At 44.8% G+C, this 20821-nt stretch overlaps 1 protein-coding gene across 2 annotated transcripts in view; it reads right to left on the bottom strand.

The window, feature by feature from the left end:
* psd2 (pleckstrin and Sec7 domain containing 2) overlaps positions 1 to 20821 on the bottom strand; it is a 48924-nt gene that overhangs the window by 13642 nt on the left and 14461 nt on the right. Inside the window, exons 1-4 of one of the 2 annotated variants that reach the window (XM_052513704.1) lie at positions 6306 to 6628; positions 3400 to 3597; positions 2997 to 3077; positions 2378 to 2535 (exon numbers count right to left, since the gene is read on the bottom strand). In XM_052513704.1, coding sequence (XP_052369664.1) covers positions 2378 to 2535; positions 2997 to 3077; positions 3400 to 3597; positions 6306 to 6355 — 487 coding nt within the window. In that variant the 5' untranslated portion in view covers positions 6356 to 6628. Of the gene's footprint in view, positions 1 to 2377; positions 2536 to 2996; positions 3078 to 3399; positions 3598 to 6305; positions 6629 to 20821 lie in introns of those variants that run through there. The other variant, XM_052513699.1, reaches the window with a different exon arrangement.

Here is a 20821-nt window from a genome sequence, read left to right as displayed (position 1 = left end):
CCAGCTAAATGAACAAGCCTATAGCCTACAGCATGGAGCACAGCCAGATAACATACAGTATCTAGTCTGCTAAATGAACAAGCCTACAGCCTACAGCATGGAGCACAGCCAGATAACATACAGTATCTAGTCTGCTAAATGAACAAGCCTACAGCCTACAGCATGGAGCACAGCCAGAACCATACAGTATCTAGTCTGCTAAATGAACAAGCCTACAGCCTACAGCATGGAGCAAAGCCAGATAACATACAGTATCTAGTCTGCTAAATGAAAATGAGCAAGCCTATCTAGTCTGCTAAATGAACAAGCCTATAGCCTACAGCATGGAGCACAGCCAGATAACATACAGTATCTAGTCTGCTAAATGAACAAGCCTACAGCCTACAGCATGGAGCACAGCCAGATAACATACAGTATCTAGTCTGCTAAATGAACAAGCCTATAGCCTACAGCATGGAGCACAGCCAGATAACATACAGTATCTAGTCAGCTAAATGAACAAGCCTATAGCCTACAGCATGGAGCACAGCCAGATAACATACAGTATCTAGTCTGCTAAATGAACAAGCCTACAGCCTACAGCATGGAGCACAGCCAGATAACATACAGTATCTAGTCTGCTAAATGAACAAGCCTATAGCCTACAGCATGGAGCATAGCCAGATAACATACAGTATCTAGCCAGCTAAATGAACAAGCCTATAGCCTACAGCATGGAGCACAGCCAGATAACATACAGTATCTAGTCTGCTAAATGAACAAGCCTATAGCCTACAGCATGGAGAACAGCCAGATAACATACAGTATCTAGCCAGCTAAATGAACAAGCCTACAGCCTACAGCATGGAGCACAGCCAGATAACATACAGTATCTAGTCTGCTAAATGAACAAGCCTACAGCCTACAGCATGGAGCACAGCCAGATAACATACAGTATCTAGTCTGCTAAATGAACAAGCCTATAGCCTACAGCATGGAGCACAGCCAGATAACATACAGTATCTAGCCAGCTAAATGAACAAGCCTACAGCCTACAGCATGGAGCACAGCCAGATAACATACAGTATCTAGTCTGCTAAATGAACAAGCCTACAGCCTACAGCATGGAGCACAGCCAGATAACATACAGTATCTAGTCTGCTAAATGAACAAGCCTATAGCCTACAGCATGGAGCACAGCCAGATAACATACAGTATCTAGTCAGCTAAATGAACAAGCCTATAGCCTACAGCATGGAGCACAGCCAGATAACATACAGTATCTAGTCTGCTAAATGAACAAGCCTACAGCCTACAGCATGGAGCACAGCCAGATAACATACAGTATCTATCCAGCTAAATGAACAAGCCTATAGCCTACAGCATGGAGCACAGCCAGATAACATACAGTATCTAGTCTGCTAAATGAACAAGCCTACAGCCTACAGCATGGAGCACAGCCAGATAACATACAGTATCTAGTCTGCTAAATGAACAAGCCTATAGCCTACAGCATGGAGCACAGCCAGATAACATACAGTATCTAGTCTGCTAAATGAACAAGCCTATAGCCTACAGCATGGAGCACAGCCAGATAACATACAGTATCTAGTCTGCTAAATGAACAAGCCTACAGCCTACAGCATGGAGCACAGCCAGATAACATACAGTATCTAGTCTGCTAAATGAACAAGCCTATAGCCTACAGCATGGAGCACAGCCAGATAACATACAGTATCTAGTCTGCTAAATGAACAAGCCTATAGCCTACAGCATGGAGCACAGCCAGATAACATACAGTATCTAGTCTGCTAAATGAACAAGCCTATAGCCTACAGCATGGAGCACAGCCAGATAACATACAGTATCTAGCCAGCTAAATGAACAAGCCTATAGCCTACAGCATGGAGCATAGCCAGATAACATACAGTATCTAGTCTGCTAAATGAACAAGCCTATAGCCTACAGCATGGAGCACAGCCAGATAACATACAGTATCTAGTCTGCTAAATGAACAAGCCTATAGCCTACAGCATGGAGCACAGCCAGATAACATACAGTATCTAGCCAGCTAAATGAACAAGCCTACAGCCTACAGCATGGAGCATAGCCAGATAACATACAGTAGGCCAACTCATATTCTGTTCTACTGAAACACATCTTCATATCATAATGCTTCTTTAGGCCTGCCTAAAATAAATTATGGATTTATTGTGATGCTGCATCAGCGGCTTGTATGAGTGGAGGCCTGCTGGAGATGCTAAATGTGTTTATGTTAATTAACGGTCAATTACCCTGAGATCGGCAGTAATTTGCAAGACAATAACCGGCTGACAAAATGTCATGCCTGCCACAGCCCTATCCCCACCCTACCCACCACCCTAATTATAATCATCACCATCATCTTCTTCATCATCATCATCCCGTTTGGATCTGTCCTTGCCATCGGGGGCGAGGGCTGTGGGGTTGCAGACACAGAACCTCTTAGAGAAGTGGACCAGGATTCTCTCTCTCTCCTGGGTCTCACCCATCAGAGGAAAGGCTTTCAGGAAGTTCCTGAGAATTAGGTCAAAGACCAACGAGTGAGCAGGCAGTATTGTTTTCAGGCTAGAATACAAAGTGTATTTGTCCTCACAGTGATATAGGCTACAGGCTACAACCTTTTACAAGCTTCCTCACTTTGGTTCGGAAATCGTCAATGGCATTTTAAGACTAAGGCTACAGTAGATTAGTACAGTACATTGCACATTCATTCAGTGCAAACTCAGTGTAACTGTGGTTCACCACTCCCAATACAAACATGTTAATATACTTTAAATATCCGCATGCTGTGTTTAATACATGCATTCAAGACAGTCCCAAATCATGGTATACCAGGAGGTGACAGTTGACTGTATTGCAAAATAGAGACACACTACAGCTCTATACTCAGAGAAAGGCTGTTAGGCTAATATTATTATATATTATTATTATTATGTTGTGAACAGTAATGTGAGAATAGTGCTGACTGGTCTTACCTCAGGGCCTTGTCCAATGACAGGCCAGAGAAGTCAAAGAAGCTGAGGTACTCTGACGCCACCAGCTGGCTGAAGTCGTTACTGCAGGATGGACAGAGGGAAATGAAATGGGGGACGGGAGAAAGTGGGGGAAAGAGAAGGGGGGATTGGGAGTGAGAGAGAGAGAGAGAGAGAGAGAGAGAGAGAGAGAGAGAGAGAGAGAGAGAGAAAGAGATGTGACATTTAAGATGATACAAAATACATATTAATACAATATAAACACTGTGAGACATATGCATGTGTATCAATGTGGAACTGAATGACAGTGTGTGTGTGTGTGTGTTTGGTCTTGTGTGTGTGGTTGGTCTTGTGTGTGTGTGTGTGTGTGTGGTTGGTTGGTCTTGTGTTTGTGCCTGAAACCCACTTCTTGCCCAGGTGGCGTGCCACGTCGCAGCGTCTGAAGCCCTCCAGGTAGAACAGACGCTTGGCCAGGCGTTTGGCAGCATCGCAGTCGGCACGGCAACCGTTGGCCAGGGTTTCCGTGCTGCTTCTCTCCAGCTGCTCCAGGCCGCCCAGCTCCGACTCTGAGTCCGACAGCACGCCCGTGAGAAGGTTGGCATCACTGAAGAGGACACACATGACAGACAGCCTTATTGAGCGTATAGTAGGGCACCTACCTGCCCCACAGAACAGTGCCCTAGTGTGAGCAACCTTCATATGAGTCTTCTACATAACCCTAGCATGATCACTGACAGTCATGATGATGAAAACATAGAATGTGAGGATATTTGGGAGCTATAAACTCCAATTTCAAGAACCTTTTCACTAGACAAGCATAAACAGATAGATACAATATTAAATAATATCAACATAAGATTGCTTTCTCTCATATAACCCTGATTCAATAATATAAAATCCTCTGAAGACACAAAGATAGCTTATCTGAAACATAGCCATTCCTACATAGCTCTATCACTCTAACCAAAACACATAAAACCTTCTAAACAATCACTACTGAAATAGTACTAAATACAAACATCACAGGCCTCAACCAGACCATGTGTCCCTATCATTTTGTGTGTCTCTTTGACATAGTCAACTTTCTCTCTATAGATGATTAACATTTTTCTGCAGAATCTGATTAGAGCAATTGCGTTACTTCCTAAATTCAATACGCTGCGGCACGGTAATGTGTTGGTTGCCGTGGTCACGACGGACGGCGGAACCCGGTGTCCTGACAGGAGAGACGACGGGCGCAATTACCACCCCTCTCAAATTGATGTCTCCTCTATCACAATTACCCACAATCCTCACTGCAGCCAACAGCATGCCGAGAACACAGCACAAGCCTCTCACAAGGATGGAACCCCAAACTAGAATAGGTACTCATACCTCCCTCTGTACAAGGAAGATCTACTATTATTTATCTATCCTGAGACAAACAAGGAACTATTAACAAAATAACTGCTCTCCTTACATTCTATTCATTGTTATTTTTTAAACATTTTTGTAATTTATCAGACTCTCTTATCAAGAGCGACTTACATTAGCAATTAGGGTGAAATGCCTTGCTCAAGGGCACATTGACAGATTCTTCAACTAGTTGGCTTGGAGATTCGAACCAGCAACCTTTTGGTTACTTGTCCAAAGCGCTTAACCGCTAGGCTACAGTATATGCAGGCACAATTACAGCCCCTCTCAGTTTGATGTCTTTACATCACAATTACCCACAACCCTCACTTCAGACAGCGTGCCGTCAGCAAAAACCAGAGTACCACAAGGATAGAATTATGCCCAAACCTGCCTCTAGTAACACATTGTCTTCCTCTATATCTAACAGATGCAGTGCCTATCCTTCTCCCTACATTACACCATGCCTAAGTCTTACCACATGTATATTCACAAAAAACATGGTACGTCCTGAATAATGAACAACATGACAGGCCGTGGGTCACAGCAATCCAGGGATCCCCCGTTTGCAAAGCCCCCCCCAACACACGCACGCACGCACGCACGCACGCACGCACGCACACACACACACACACACACACACACACACACACACACACACACACACACACACACACACACACACACACAGAGTCCCAAATGGCACCCTATTCCCTATATAATGCACTACTTTTGAACAGGGCCAGAAACTAGTGCTCTATTTAGGGAATAGGTTGCCATTTGGGATGCAGCCCTGACTCACAGCCACTCAATGTGGATTCTGCTACTTTATCTTGAGCAAAGTGAAATGCACATGGACCTTTCATTGTAACTATGCAAATGCATTTGAGTAGATGTTGATTAGATTTTCCCTTAAGTCCTGAATAGTCAGCCAATGTTTAATAGTGAAACTGTATGTGCCTGTGTGTGTGTTCCCATGCCCTGGCGCTGGGTATAGTTAGAGCATGAGGCTGCATGCCTGTGACTCACATGGTAATCTCTCTCTCCCAGTTGTGTTGGGTGCCATCCACCCCTGGGCCTGCAAGGGAGTGTCAGGTAAAGGGCACGAGGGGTGTGTGCGTGTGTGGATGTGTGTGTAAGTGGGGGTCACACTCTATTGCCAAAATATTGCAATTTTGGAATTACGCATCCAGTATGAGTTAATGTGACTAAAGTCCAAAACACCTATTATGTGAGTAAATGGGTGTGTGTGTGTTATTTATGAGTAGTGTGTGTGTGTTTCATAACTGTGACAGATCATCTCCTGAGGCTTCACTGACATCCTCTGTGCAAGGATGTCTTGAGGGATTAACACCAAGGACTCTGGATCATGCATAACCTACTGCTCCCTCGGTCCCATTCTGTTATTCAAAACACAAACACTTCTAAAATAACAACATTCACTGATGCTGCACTACACTATACAGCAGTGACAATAACTGATAAAAGCATAGGAATTATAGTCACTGTAAAAAAAAAAACAGAGTAACTTGTTAGTTCCTAGGGGCATGTTGAACAACTTTGTTGCCAGTCTCCAATGAAAGTGAGCAACATGTGGCAAGATCAACAGAGATGGTTCATTGATCAACAGAGATCATCGATCAGCATTACAAAACCGTTTAAACTGGCCAAAGTTCAAACCATACAGAAAAATAAGCTATTGTCAAAATTATCTCAACTATACTTAAAGTAGCATAATTTTCATACTATTCATACTGAATAGTCGCAAATCAATGTTTAGTTGATTTATAACTGCTGTGTCAAAACGGAACGGCTCAATATGCAAATTAAAAATACAGCACACTCTCGCACAATCTCATTCTGACTGAAGAAAACGTCAGAATAATTTTACTGTGATGGGAATCAGAGGAAAAGACTCACAGGAGATCGAGAAGAAAGTCGAAATGAACGTCATATTCCTCTTTCCACATTTTCTCTCCCGCATTCGAGGATTAGGATCAGTGTCAAGGACCGCGCGACATCATCCAGCAGTGGTCTGTAAAATCCGGCATTCGATCGATTTCGGTATTTACCCAAAGAGGCTTAAGCAATCCGATTTCGTCAGTCTTTTCATACACAAACGGTACTCGAAGCCCCGCATGGTTATTACCAGGCTTAAGAGCACAGAATGATCTAACTACAGTGTGTGTAGCCTACTGCCGTTCCCCATAATGTGAATGGATGTGAGATATTTTTTCAATAAGGTTCTTGGAGGTCTCCCTCAAAAGGATGTGAGGGGCGGAGCGACAGAATCTACTGAATTATGTTCCTAAATCTTGTTAGTATACACTCCCTTTGATGATCATGCAGGTCTGGTCTGTACATTGCCCATTAGGCTACTCACTCACTGGTCTTTTCCCAGAGGTTATGTTGTGGTGCAAAGAAAAGCCTGTTTTCTTTTGACCTAAGGCTACATTTTGTTGTGTTACAGCCTGAATTTAAAATGGATTACATTGAGACTATGTGTCACTGCCTACACGCAATACCCCATAATGACATCACAATAACCCTTAATGACATCACAATAACCCTTAATGACATCACAATACCCCATAATGTGAACGTGTAGTTATGTTTTTAGAAATGATTACAAATTAATATAAAATGAGTCAACCCCTTTGTTATGGTAAGCCTAGATAAGTTCAGGAGTAAAAATGTGCTCAACAAGTTACATAATAAGTCGCTTAGACTCACTCTGTGTGCAATAATAGTGTTTAACACACGATTTTTGAAGGACTGCCTCATCTCTGTACCCCACACATGCAATTATCTGAAAGGTCTCTTAGTCGAGCAGTGAATTTCAAACACAGATTCAACCACAAAGACCAGGGAGGATTTCCAGTGCCTCTCAACGAAGGGTACCTATTGCTAGATGGGTAAAAAAGTTATTAATGACACTTTGGATGGTGTATCAATACAGTCACTACAAAGATACAAGGTCCTTCCTAACTCAGTTGTCGGAAAGGAAGGAAACCGCTCAGGGATTTCACCATGAGACAGTTACAGAGTTTAATGGTTGTGATCGAAGAAAACTGAGGATGGATCAACAACATTGTAGTTACTCCACAATACTAACCTAAATGACAGAGTGAAAATAAAGAGGCCTGTACAGAATAAAAAATATTCAAAAACATGCTTGTTTGCAATAAGGCACTAAAGTAAAACTGCTAAAAATGTGGCAAAGAAATTAACTATGTCCTGAATACAAAGTGTTATGTTTGGGGCAAAGAGTACCAATCTTCATATTTTCAAGCATGGTGGTGGCTGCATCATGTTATGGGTACACTTGTCATCGTCAAGGACTATAGTTTTTTTAGAATAAAAAGAAACGGAATAGAGCTAAGCACAGGCACAATCCTAGAGGAAACCTGGTTCAGTCTGCTTTCCAACAGACACTGGAAGACGAATTCACCTTTCAGCAGGACAATAACCTAAAATATAAGGCCAAATATACACTGGAGTTGCTTACCAAGACGGCAGAGAATGTTCCTGAGTGGCCTAGTTACAGCTTTGACTAAATTGGCTTGAAAATCTATGGCAAGACAATGTCCGTCTAGCAATAATCAACAACCAAATTGACAGAGCTTGAAGAATTGTAAAAATAATAATGTGCAAATATTTTACAATCAAGATGTACAAAGGAACGGGATGTTGTCATTATCATGGTGATGCAATTCACTCACAAGGATTCTAGTGAAGCCCTTGGTGTTACGAATCTCTTCATCGTCTCAGGAGGAGTAGGAAGGATCGGACGAATATGCAGCGTGGTTCGTGTCCATGTTACTTTATTAGCACTGAACACACAAAACAAAATAACAAAGTGAATGGAAGAAACAAAACAGTTCTGTAAGGTGACATATACTAAACAGAAAACAACCACCCACAAATCATAGTGGGAACACAGGCTACCTAAGTATGGTTCTCAATCAGAGACAACGATTGACAGCTGCATCTGATTGGGAACCATACCAGGCCAAAAGCAGAAATACAAAACATAGAACAAAAACATTGAATGCCCACCCCAACTTACGCCCTGACCAAACTAAAACAGAGACATACAAAAGGAACTAAGGTCAGGACGTGACAGTACCCTCCCCCAAAAGTGCGGAATCCAGCCGCTAAACCTAAACCCATAGGGGAGGGTCTGGGTGGGCATCTGTCCGCGGTGGTGGCTCTGGCGCGGGACGTGGACCCCACTCCACCATAGTCTTGGCCCACTTAAGTGGTGCCCTTGGAGCGGCGCCCCTCGCCGCCGACCTCGGACTGGGGACTCTTGCAGCGGGCCCCGAATAGACCGGAGATTCTGGCAGCGTCGGACAGGCGGGCGACTCTGGCAGCTCATGACTGACGGGCAGCTCTGGCAGCTCCTGACTGACGGGCGGCTCTGGCAGCTCAGGACAGACGGGCGGCTCTGGCCCCTCAGGACAGACGGGCGGCTCTGGCAGCTCAGGACAGACGGGCGGCTCTGGCCCCTCAGGACAGACGGGCGGCTCTGGCCGCTCAGGACAGACGGGCGGCTCTGGCGACTCAGGAAAGACGGGCGGCTCCGGCCAGCTCAGGACAGACGGGCGGCTCCGGGCAGTTCAGGACAGACGGGCGGCTCTGGCCGCTCAGGACAGACGGGCGGCTCTGGCCGCTCAGGACAGACGGGCGGCTCTGGCCGCTCAGGACAGACGGGCGGCTCTGGCCGCTCAGGACAGACGGGCAGCTCAGGACAGACGGGCGGCACTGGCCGCTCAAGACAGACGGGCGGCTCTGGCCGCTCAGGACAGATGGCGGCTCTGGCCGCTCAGGACAGACGGGCGGTTCTGGCCGCTCAGGACAGACGGGTGGCTCTGGCCGCTCAGGACAGACGGGCGGCTCTGGCAGCTCAGGACAGACGGGCGAACCTGGAGGGACAGACGGAGAGACAGCCTGGTGCGTGGGGCTGCCACAGGACCCACCAGGCTGGGGAGACCTACAGTAGGCCTAGTGCATGGAGGAGGCACCGGATGGACCGGGCTGTGGGGGAGCACTGGAGCGCTGGTGCGCAGCCTTGGCACCACTCCTCCAGGCTGGATGACCACTTTAGCCCGGACCATCCAGAGTGCAGGCACAGGTTGAATCGAGCTGTGGGTGAGCACTGGAGATCTGATGCATACTACTCTCACCTATTCCTTAGGCTCAATGCCCACATTCACCCGGCATGGGCGGAGCGCAGGCATAGGATGCACTGCACCCTCCCAGCACCCCGGAGACACAGCACACAGAGTCGGCACAGGATACCCTGGGCCGAAACGGTGTATCGGAGACCAGACACGCTGAGCCGGCACAACACGCCCTGGCTGGATGCCCACTCTCGCATGGCACTTGCGTGGGGCTGGCCTATAGCGCTCTGGACTATAAGCGCGTACTGGCGACACTGTGCGCACCACCGCATAACACGGTGCCTGACCCGTACAACGCTGCTTTCGGCAAGCACGAGGAGTGGGCTCAGGTCTCCAACCTGACTCCGCCACACTCCCCATGTGCCACCCCCCCAAAAATTCTTGGGGGCTGCCACTCGTGTCTGTCGCGCTGCCGTGCTGCCGTGCTGCCTCCTCATATCGCCGCCGCTCAGCTCTCGCTGCCTCCAGTTCTTCCTTGGGGCGGCGATATGAGTCCAGAGAACGCTGCTGCTCGATACCACGCTGCTTGGTCCTTGGTTGGTGGGTGTTTCTATTACGAATCTCTTCGTCGCCTGAGGAGGAGTCGGAAAGATCGGACCAAAATGCAGCATGGTAAGTGTCCATGTTACTTTATTAGCACTGAACACACAAAACAAAATAACAAAGTGAATGGAAGAAACAAAACAGTTCTGTAAGGTGACATATACTAAACAGAAAACAAACACCCACAAATCATAGTGGGAACACAGGCTACCTAAGTATGGTTCTCAATCAGAGACAACGATTGACAGCTGCCTCTGATTGGGAACCATACCAGGCCAAACACAGAAATACAAAACACAGAACAAAAACATAGAATGCCCATCCCAACTCACGCCCTGACCAAACTAAAACAGAGACATACAAAAGGAACGAAGGTCAGGATGTGACACTTGGAGACTTACCCAGAAAGACTCATAGCTGTAATCACTGCCAAAGGTTATTCTAACATCAGAGGTCTTAATACTTATGTAAATGATATGTTTCTGCATTTCATTTTCAATACATTTGCAAGCATTTCTAAGTTCATTTCTAAGTTCCAAGTTTTCACCTTGTTATGTGCTGTTGTGTGAGAAAAAAATCTATTTAGGAATCAGGCTGTAACACAACAAAATGTGGAATAAGTTAAGGAATATGAATACTTTCTGAAGGCACTGTAACTCTTCAGAATATTAGTCAGATACAAAGGATGTGTCATATTCAAAGGCAGGTCCAGTTCTATCGTACAGCTATGGTGTTGTCCTTCTATTTGGCCCTATTGTTGTGTTTTGCGATGCCAACCATCTCTGACTCACCCTCCAAAAGCAGAAGAAGACGTGGACTGGTAGGATTGTGATAGGTATAGATAACTAGCCCAGGCACACACACACACACGCTCACACACACACACACACACACACACACACACACACACACACACACACACACACACACACACACACACACACACACACACACACACACACACACACACACACACACACACACACACACACACACACACACACACAAACAGGCAGATATTAATCACCCAGTCTGACTCATCAATACATGGTCCCTCGGTTTTTAAACCCTTCTGATCTTGAGGAATCATGGAGACAAAAAGAAAGGGAGAAGACGAGGAGGGGAGAGGGGGATAGAGGGTAGGAACCACGGACCATTATCTAGACTAGGCCATAAAGATAGCCATTATCTAGACTAGACCATATAGACAGCCATTATCTGGACTAGACCATAAAGACAGCCATTATCTGGACTAGACCATAAAGACAGCCATTATCTAGACTAGACCATAAAGACAGCCATTATCTAGACTATATAGACAGCCGTTATCTAGACTAGACCATAAAGACAGCCATTATCTAGACTAGATCATATAGACAACCATTATCTAGACTAGACCATATAGACAGCCATTATCTAGACTAGACCATAAAGACAGCCATTATCTAGACTAGACCATATAGACAGCCATTATCTAGACTAGACCATATAGACAGCCGTTATCCAGACTAGACCATAAAGACAGCCATTATCTAGACTAGATCATATAGACAGCCATTATCTTGACTAGACCATATAGACAGCCGTTATCTAGACTAGACCATAAAGACAGCCATTATCTAGACTAGATCATATAGACAGCCATTATCTAGACTAGACCATATAGACAGCCATTATCTAGACTAGACCATATAGACAGCCGTTATCTGGACTAGACCATAAAGACAGCCATTATCTAGACTAGACCATATAGACAGCCATTATCTAGACTTGACCATATAGACAGCCGTTATCCAGACTAGACCATAAAGACAGCCATTATCTAGACTAGACCATATAGACAGCCGTTATCTAGACTAGGCCATAAAGACAGCCATTATCTAGACGAGACCATAAAGACAGCCATTATCTAGACTAGACCATATAGACAGCCATTGAAAGCTCTTAGAACATAGAGTCTCCGACATACATGTTGTGACAGGACCACAATAGGCCCTGATCACTAAGCTAGATGGAAATAGGATGTTGTCATCACCATTGTGATGCAATTGATTGACAAGGATTCTAGTGAAGAAATTGTGTATATAAGGCGGGTCACACAGAGATTCAATCCACCAGCGCCATCTGACCTCTCAAATGGCCACCACATTCTAACATTAACTGACATCAGCATCCCCTTCCTAGCAGGCATCATACACCCGTGAACCCAAACAAGCCTGGGTTGAACATTTCTGACATATTTATGAGCTCTCACTCCAAATGTCAAATATGCTCCTGCAACGTCTATAGAAGAACACCGTAGGAACAGTAACAATTGGATACAATAGTCTTCCATGGGAGCCTACATCGGTTCTCTCCTACTTGAGGACCAATGACGTAGGTCGGGAGAAAGACATACATTCTAAATGTCCTCAGTCAATTACAGTCAAAGTATTTATGATATGTCAAAAAATACAAAGGCAGCTAAAAATAGACGGTGATGGAAATAAATCTGGCGAATAACAGCAGTGTGTGTGTGTCTGTGTGAGTGTGTTTTTTTTGTGTGTGTGTGTCTGTGACATATCGCTGCTGGAACATGAGTGGATTATCTGCACATATTACATGGCCAGCACATATAACATGGCCAGCACATATTACATGGCCAGCACATATAACATGGCCAGCACATATTACATGGTCAGCACATATTACATGGCCAGCACATATAACATGGCCAGCACATATTACATGGCCAGCACATATTACATGGCCAGCACATATTACATGGCCAGCACATATTACATGGCCAGCACATATTACATGGTCAGCACATATAACATGGCCAGCACATATTACATGGCCAGCACATATTACATGGCCAGCACATATAACATGGCCAGCACCCATAACATGGCCAGCATATATTACATGGCCAGCACATATTACATGGTCAGCACATATAACATGGCCAGCACCCATAACATGGCCAGCATATATTACATGGCCAGCACATATTACATGGTCAGCACATATAACATGGTCAGCACATATTACATGGTCAGCACATATTACATGGTCAGCACATATAACATGGCCAGCACACATAACATGGCCAGCATATATTACATGGCCAGCACATATTACATGGTCAGCACATATAACATGGTCAGCACATATAACATGGTCAGCACACATAACATGGCCAGCATATATTACATGGCCAGCACATATTACATGGTCAGCACATATTACATGGTCAGCACATATTACATGGTCAGCACATATAACATGGCCAGCACATATAACATGGTCAGCACATATTACATGGTCAGCACATATTACATGGTCAGCACATATAACATGGTCAGCACATATTACATGGTCAGCACATATTACATGGCCAGCACATATTACATGGTCAGCACATATTACATGGCCAGCACATATAACATGGCCAGCACACATAACATGGCCAGCATATATTACATGGTCAGCACATATTACATGGCCAGCACACATAACATGGTCAGCACATATTACATGGCCAGCATATATTACATGGTCAGCACATATAACATGGCCAGCACACATAACATGGCCAGCATATATTACATGGTCAGCACATATTACATGGCCAGCACACATAACATGGCCAGCACACATAACATGGTCAGCACATATTACATGGTCAGCACATATAACATGGCCAGCACATATTACATGGTCAGCACATATAACATGGCCAGCACATATAACATGGTCAGCACATATTACATGGTCAGCACATATAACATGGCCAGCACATATTACATGGTCAGCACATATAACATGGCCAGCACACATAACATGGTCAGCACATATTACATGGTCAGCACATATTACATGGCCAGCACACATAACATGGTCAGCACATATAACATGGTCAGCACATATTACATGGTCAGCACATATTACATGGCCAGCACCCATAACATGGTCAGCACATATTACATGGTCAGCACATATAACATGGTCAGCACATATAACATGGTCAGCACATATAACATGGTCAGCACATATAACATGGCCAGCACATATAACATGGTCAGCACATATAACATGGTCAGCACATATAACATGGCCAGGACATATAACATGGTCAGCACATATAACATGGTCAGCACATATTACATGGCAAGCACACATAACATGGTCAGCACATATTACATGGCCAGCACACATAACATGGTCAGCACATATTACATGGCCAGCACACATAACATGGTCAGCACATATTACATGGCCAGCACATATTACATGGTCAGCACATATAACATGGTCAGCACACATAACATGGCCAGCACACATAACATGGTCAGCACATATAACATGGTCAGCACATATAACATGGTCAGCACATATAACATGGCCAGCACATATAACATGGTCAGCACATATAACATGGTCAGCACATATTACATGGCCAGCACAAATAACATGGTCAGCACATATTACATGGCCAGCACATATAACATGGCCAGCACACATAACATGGTCAGCACATATTACATGGCCAGCACACATAACATGGTCAGCACATATTACATGGCCAGCACATATAACATGGCCAGCACACATAACATGGTCAGCACATATTACATGGCCAGCACACATAACATGGTCAGCACATATAACATGGCCAGCACACATAACATGGCCAGCACACATAACATGGTCAGCACCCATAACATGGTCAGCACATATACCATGGCCAGCACACATAACATGGCCAGCACACATAACATGGTCAGCACATATAACATGGTCAGCACACATAACATGGTCAGCACATATAACATGGTCAGCACACATAACATGGTCAGCACCCATAACATGGTCAGCACATATAACATGGCCAGCACACATAACATGGCCAGCATATATTACATGGCCAGCACATATAACATGGTCAGCACATATAACATGGTCAGCACATATAACATGGCCAGCACACATAACATGGTCAGCAAATATAACATGTTCAGCACATATAACATGGTCAGCACATATAACATGGTCAGCACATATAACATGGTCAGCACATATAACATGGCCAGCACACATAACATGGTCAGCAAATATAACATGGTCAGCACATATTACATGGTCAGCACATATTACATGGTCAGCACATATTACATGGCCAGCAAATATAACATGGTCAGCACATATGACATGGTCAGCACATATAACATGGTCAGCACATATTACATGGCCAGCACATATAACATGGCCAGCACATATAACATGGCCAGCACATATAACATGGTCAGCACATATAACATGGTCAGCACACATAACATGGTCAGCAAATATAACATGGTCAGCACACATAACATGGTCAGCACATATAACATGGTCAGCACATATAACATGGTCAGCACACATAACATGGTCAGCAAATATAACATGGTCAGCACATATTACATGGTCAGCACACATAACATGGTCAGCACACATAACATGGTCAGCAAATATAACATGGTCAGCACATATAACATGGTCAGCACATATTACATGGTCAGCAAATATAACATGGTCAGCACATATAACATGGTCAGCACACATAACATGGTCAGCACACATAACATGGTCAGCAAATATAACATGGTCAGCACATATAACATGGTCAGCACATATAACATGGTCAGCACATATAACATGGTCAGCACATATAACATGGTCAGCACATATAACATGGTCAGCACATATAACATGGCCAGCACATATAACATGGCCAGCACACATAACATGGTCAGCACATATAACATGGTCAGCACATATTACATGGCCAGCACATATAACATGGTCAGCACATATAACATGGTCAGCACATATAACATGGTCAGCACATATAATATGGCCAGCACATATAACATGGTCAGCACCCATAACATGGTCAGCACATATAACATGGCCAGCACCCATAACATGGTCAGCAAATATAACATGGTCAGCACATATAACATGGCCAGCACCCATAACATGGTCAGCACATATAACATGGCCAGCACACATAACATGGTCAGCACATATAACATGGTCAGCACATATAACGTGGCCAGCACATATTACATGGTCAGCACATATAACATGGTCAGCACATATTACATGGTCAGCACATATTACATGGTCAGCACATATAACATGGTCAGCACATATTACATGGTCAGCACATATAACATGGCCAGCACATATTACATGGTCAGCACATATAACATGGTCAGCACATATTACATGGTCAGCACATATAACATGGTCAGCACATATTACATGGCCAGCACATATAACATGGTCAGCACATATAACATGGTCAGCACATATAACATGGTCAGCACATATTACATGGTCAGCACATATAACATGGTCAGCACATATAACATGGTCAGCACATATAACATGGTCAGCACATATAACATGGCCAGCACATATTACATGGCCAGCACACATAACATGGTCAGCAAATATAACATGGTCAGCACATATTACATGGTCAGCACATATTACATGGTCAGCACATATTACATGGCCAGCACATATAACACGAAGCAGAACAATCAGTTCCTCTGATATAGAGACTGATGCTGGTTATTTTATCTTGTCTGGTTACAGCCTCAGATATCTGTATCCTCCTTATCCTTCTCACAAGGGAGAGGGGCCCCGGCTGTCCCAAATGATACCCTATTCCCTTTATAGTGCACTACTTTTGACTAGATTACCATAGGCTCTGGTCAAAAGTAGTGCACTATGAAAGAAATAGGGTACCATTTGGGACGTAACCCAGTCTCGCAGCATGATCACTGGTTACCATACCATCTCCATAACAAGCCTAGCATCTCTGTCTGGCAGAAACGTCATCCGACCAGCAATGATCTGGATACCTACTGTAAAGCTATTCACAAACAGATCGATCTACACTGAACAAAAATATAAATGCAACATGCAACAATTTCTAAGATTTTACTGAGTTACAGTTCATATAAGGAAATCAGTCAATTGAAATATAATTCATTAGGCCCTAAACTATGGATTTCACATGACTGGGAATACAGATATGCATCTGTTGGTCACAGACACCTTAAAAAAAAGTAGGGGCATGGATCAGAAAACCAGTCAGTATCTGGGGTGACCACCATTTTCCTCATGCAGCGCGACACATCTCCTTCTCATCGAGTTGATCAGGCTGTTGATTGTGGCCTGTGGAATGTTGTCCCTCTCCTCGTCAATGGCTGTGCAAAGTTGCTGGATATTGGTGGGACCTGGAACACGCTGTTGTACACATAAATGCAGAGCATCCCAAACATGCTCAATGAGTGCCATGTCTGGTGATTAGGCAGTCCATGGAAGAACTAGGACATTTTCAGCTTCTAGGAATTGTGTACAGATCCTTGCGACACAGGGCCATGCATTATCATACTGAAACATGAGGTGATGGCGGCGGGTGAATGACACGACAATGGGCCTCAGGATCTCATTACGGTATCTCTGTGCTTTCAAATTGCCATCGATAAAATTAAATTGTGTTTGTTGTCCGTAGCTTATGCCTGCCCATAATATTACCCCACCGCCACCATGGGGCACTATGATCACTACGTTGACATCCGCAAATCACTCACCAACACAACGCCACACACACTGTTTGCCATCTGCCCTGTACAGCTGAAACCGGGATTCATCCGTGAAGAGCACACTTCTCCAGTGTGCCAGTGGCCATGGAAGGTGAGCATTTGCCTACTTTAGTCGGTTAAGACCCTGGTGAGGACGAGGAGCACACAGATGATCTTCCCTGAGACCGTTTCTGACATTTTGTGCAGAATAATGGTTGTGCAAACCCACAGTTTCATCAGCTGTCTGGGTGGCTGGTCTCAGACGATCCCACAGGTGAAGAAGCCGGATGTGGAGGTCCTGGGCTGGTGTGGTTAAAATGGGTTTGCGGTTGTGAGGCCGGTTGGATGTGCTGCCAAATTCTTTAAAACGACTTTGGAGGCAGCTTATGGTAGAGAAATGAACAGTCAATTATCTGGCAATAGCTCTGGTTGACATTCCTGCATTCAGCATGCAAATTGCACGCTCCCTCAAAACTTAAGATATCTGTGGTATTGTGTTGTGTGGCAAAACTGCACATTTTAGAGAGGCCTTTTATTGTCCCCAGCACAAAGTGCTCCTGTGTAATAATCATGCTGTTTAATCAGCTTCTTGATATGCCACACCTGTCAGGTGGATGGATTATCTTGGTAAATGAGAAATGCTCACTAACAGGGATGTAAACACATTTGTTCACAACATTTGAGAGAAATAAGCTTTTTGTGCATATGGAACATTTCTGGGAACTTTTATTTCAGCTCATGAAACATGGGACCAACACTTTACATGTTGGGCTTGTATTTTTTGTTCAGTTTAGGTAGCACCAGCTGGCTTTGTAAGCTGTAATACTAGGACTACATGTGTGTCCTCCTGTTCAGATTGAGAGTGGCTGGGGCTCAGCCATAGACCTATATGGATTAGAGCTCAACTCCAACTGTCCTGGTCCACTGCTGGAGAGAAACAACCAGTTTGATGCTCTCATAAAGGGCGACTGATACAGTGAACTGACTGACTGGCTGACTGAGTGGCTGACCGAGTGGCTTACTGACTGGCTGATTCACTGAGTGGATGACTGACTGACTGACTGACTGAGTGGCTGACTGACTGAGTGGCGGACTAACTGACGGACAGACTGACTGGCTTACTAACTACCTGACAGACTGACTGGCTTACTAACTACCTGACTAACTGACTGGCTTCCTAACTGGCTGACTGGTTGGCTGAGTACTTTTCTCCTCTTCTTTACTGCAGTTGCTGTTTCCTGCTGAGATAAAGACTAGTTACCCACAATATACTCTATAATGATGTTAGCATTGGGGCTACCAGCTGGGTTTGGGAGAGGTGGGGAACAGAGAGGGGGGGAAGGAAGGGCAGATGTTAAGGATAAAAGGAGGAGAAGAGAAAATAAGGGGGAGAGGGAGGGAAGAGAGGGAAAGGGAGGGGAGAAGTGAGATGGAGAGAAGGAACATGGGAAGGAAAAAGAGAGAGGGGGGGGATTGGTAGCACTGGAGACTAAAGGTCTAACTGTAAAAGAGAACAGACATTGTGCATCTTACTCTGTTTCACAGAATGATGTAAATGAATGATGTAAACAAAAAGCTCATTCCTGCTACTCGACACATCCTCAGTGACAGATGCACGAGAACAGAAAAAGACTCCAAATATGATCACTCAAATGTAACTCCCCTACACAAGTATCTACTCCAGATCGGTCAAAGTGTTCTCCCCGTTCTCTCCCTCTAGCACACAGACTGGGAATTCCTCCCTCTAACACACAGACTGGGAATCTCTCCCTCTAACACACAGACTGGGAATCGCTCCCTCTAACATACAGACTGGGGATCTCTCCCTCTAACACACAGACTGGGAATCTCTTCCTCTAACACACATACTGGGATTCTCTCCCTCTAACACACATACCGGGAATCTCTCCCTCTAACACACAAACTGGGAATCTCTTTCTCTAACACACAGACTGGGAATATCTTCCTCTAACACACAGACGGGGAATCTCTCCCTCTAACACGCAGATTGGGAATCTCTCCCTCTAACACACAGACTGGGAATCTCTCCCTCTAACACACAGACTGGGAATTTCTTCCTCTAACACACAGACTGGGAATCTCTTCCTCTAACACACAGACTGGGAATCTCTCCTTCTAACTCACAGACTGGGAATCTCTCCCTCTAACTCATAGACTGGGAATCTCTCCTTCTAACTCACAGACTGGGAATCTCTCCCTCTAACACACAGACTGGGAATCCCTCCCTCTAACACACAGACTGGGAATCTCTTCCTCTAACACAGAGACTGGGAATCTCTCCCTCTAACACACATACCAGGAATCTCTCCCTCCAACACACAAACTGGGAATCTCTTCCTCTAACACATAGACTGGGAATATCTTCCTCTAACACACAGACTGGGAATCTCTCCCTCTAACACGCAGATTGGGAATCTCTCCCTCTAACACACAGACTGGGAATCTCTCCCTCTAACTCACAGACTGGGAATCTCTCCCTCAAACTCATAGACTGGGAATCCCTCCCTCAAACACACAGACTGGGAATCTCTTCCTCTAACACAGAGACTGGGAATCTCTCCCTCTCACACACATACTGGGAATCTCTCCCTCTAACACACAGACAGGGAATCTCTCCCTCTAACACGCAGATTGGGAATCTCTCCCTCTAACACACAGACTGGGAATCTCTCCCTCTAACTCATAGACTGGGAATCCCTCCCTCTAACACACAGACTGGGAATCTCTTCCTCTAACACAGAGACTGGGAATCTCTCCCTCTCACACACATACTGGGAATCTCTCCCTCTAACACACAAACTGGGAATATCTTCCTCTAACACACAGACTGGGAATCTCTCCCTATAACACAGAGACTGGGAATCTCTCCCTCTAACTCATAGACTGGGAATCCCTCCCTCTAACACACAGACTGGGAATCTCTTCCTCTAACACAGAGACTGGGAATCTCTCCCTCTAACACACAGACTGGGAATCTCTCCCTCTAACACACAGACAGGGAATCTCTCCCTCTAACACGCAGATTGGGAATCTCTCCCTCAAACACACAGACTGGGAATCT

Source organism: Oncorhynchus keta, chromosome 4, assembly GCF_023373465.1.
Source record: "Oncorhynchus keta strain PuntledgeMale-10-30-2019 chromosome 4, Oket_V2, whole genome shotgun sequence".
Taxonomy (NCBI): Eukaryota; Metazoa; Chordata; class Actinopteri; order Salmoniformes; family Salmonidae; genus Oncorhynchus; species Oncorhynchus keta.
The sequence above is the reverse complement of the archived record's forward strand: the minus strand, read 5'-3'. Positions and strand labels throughout refer to the sequence as shown.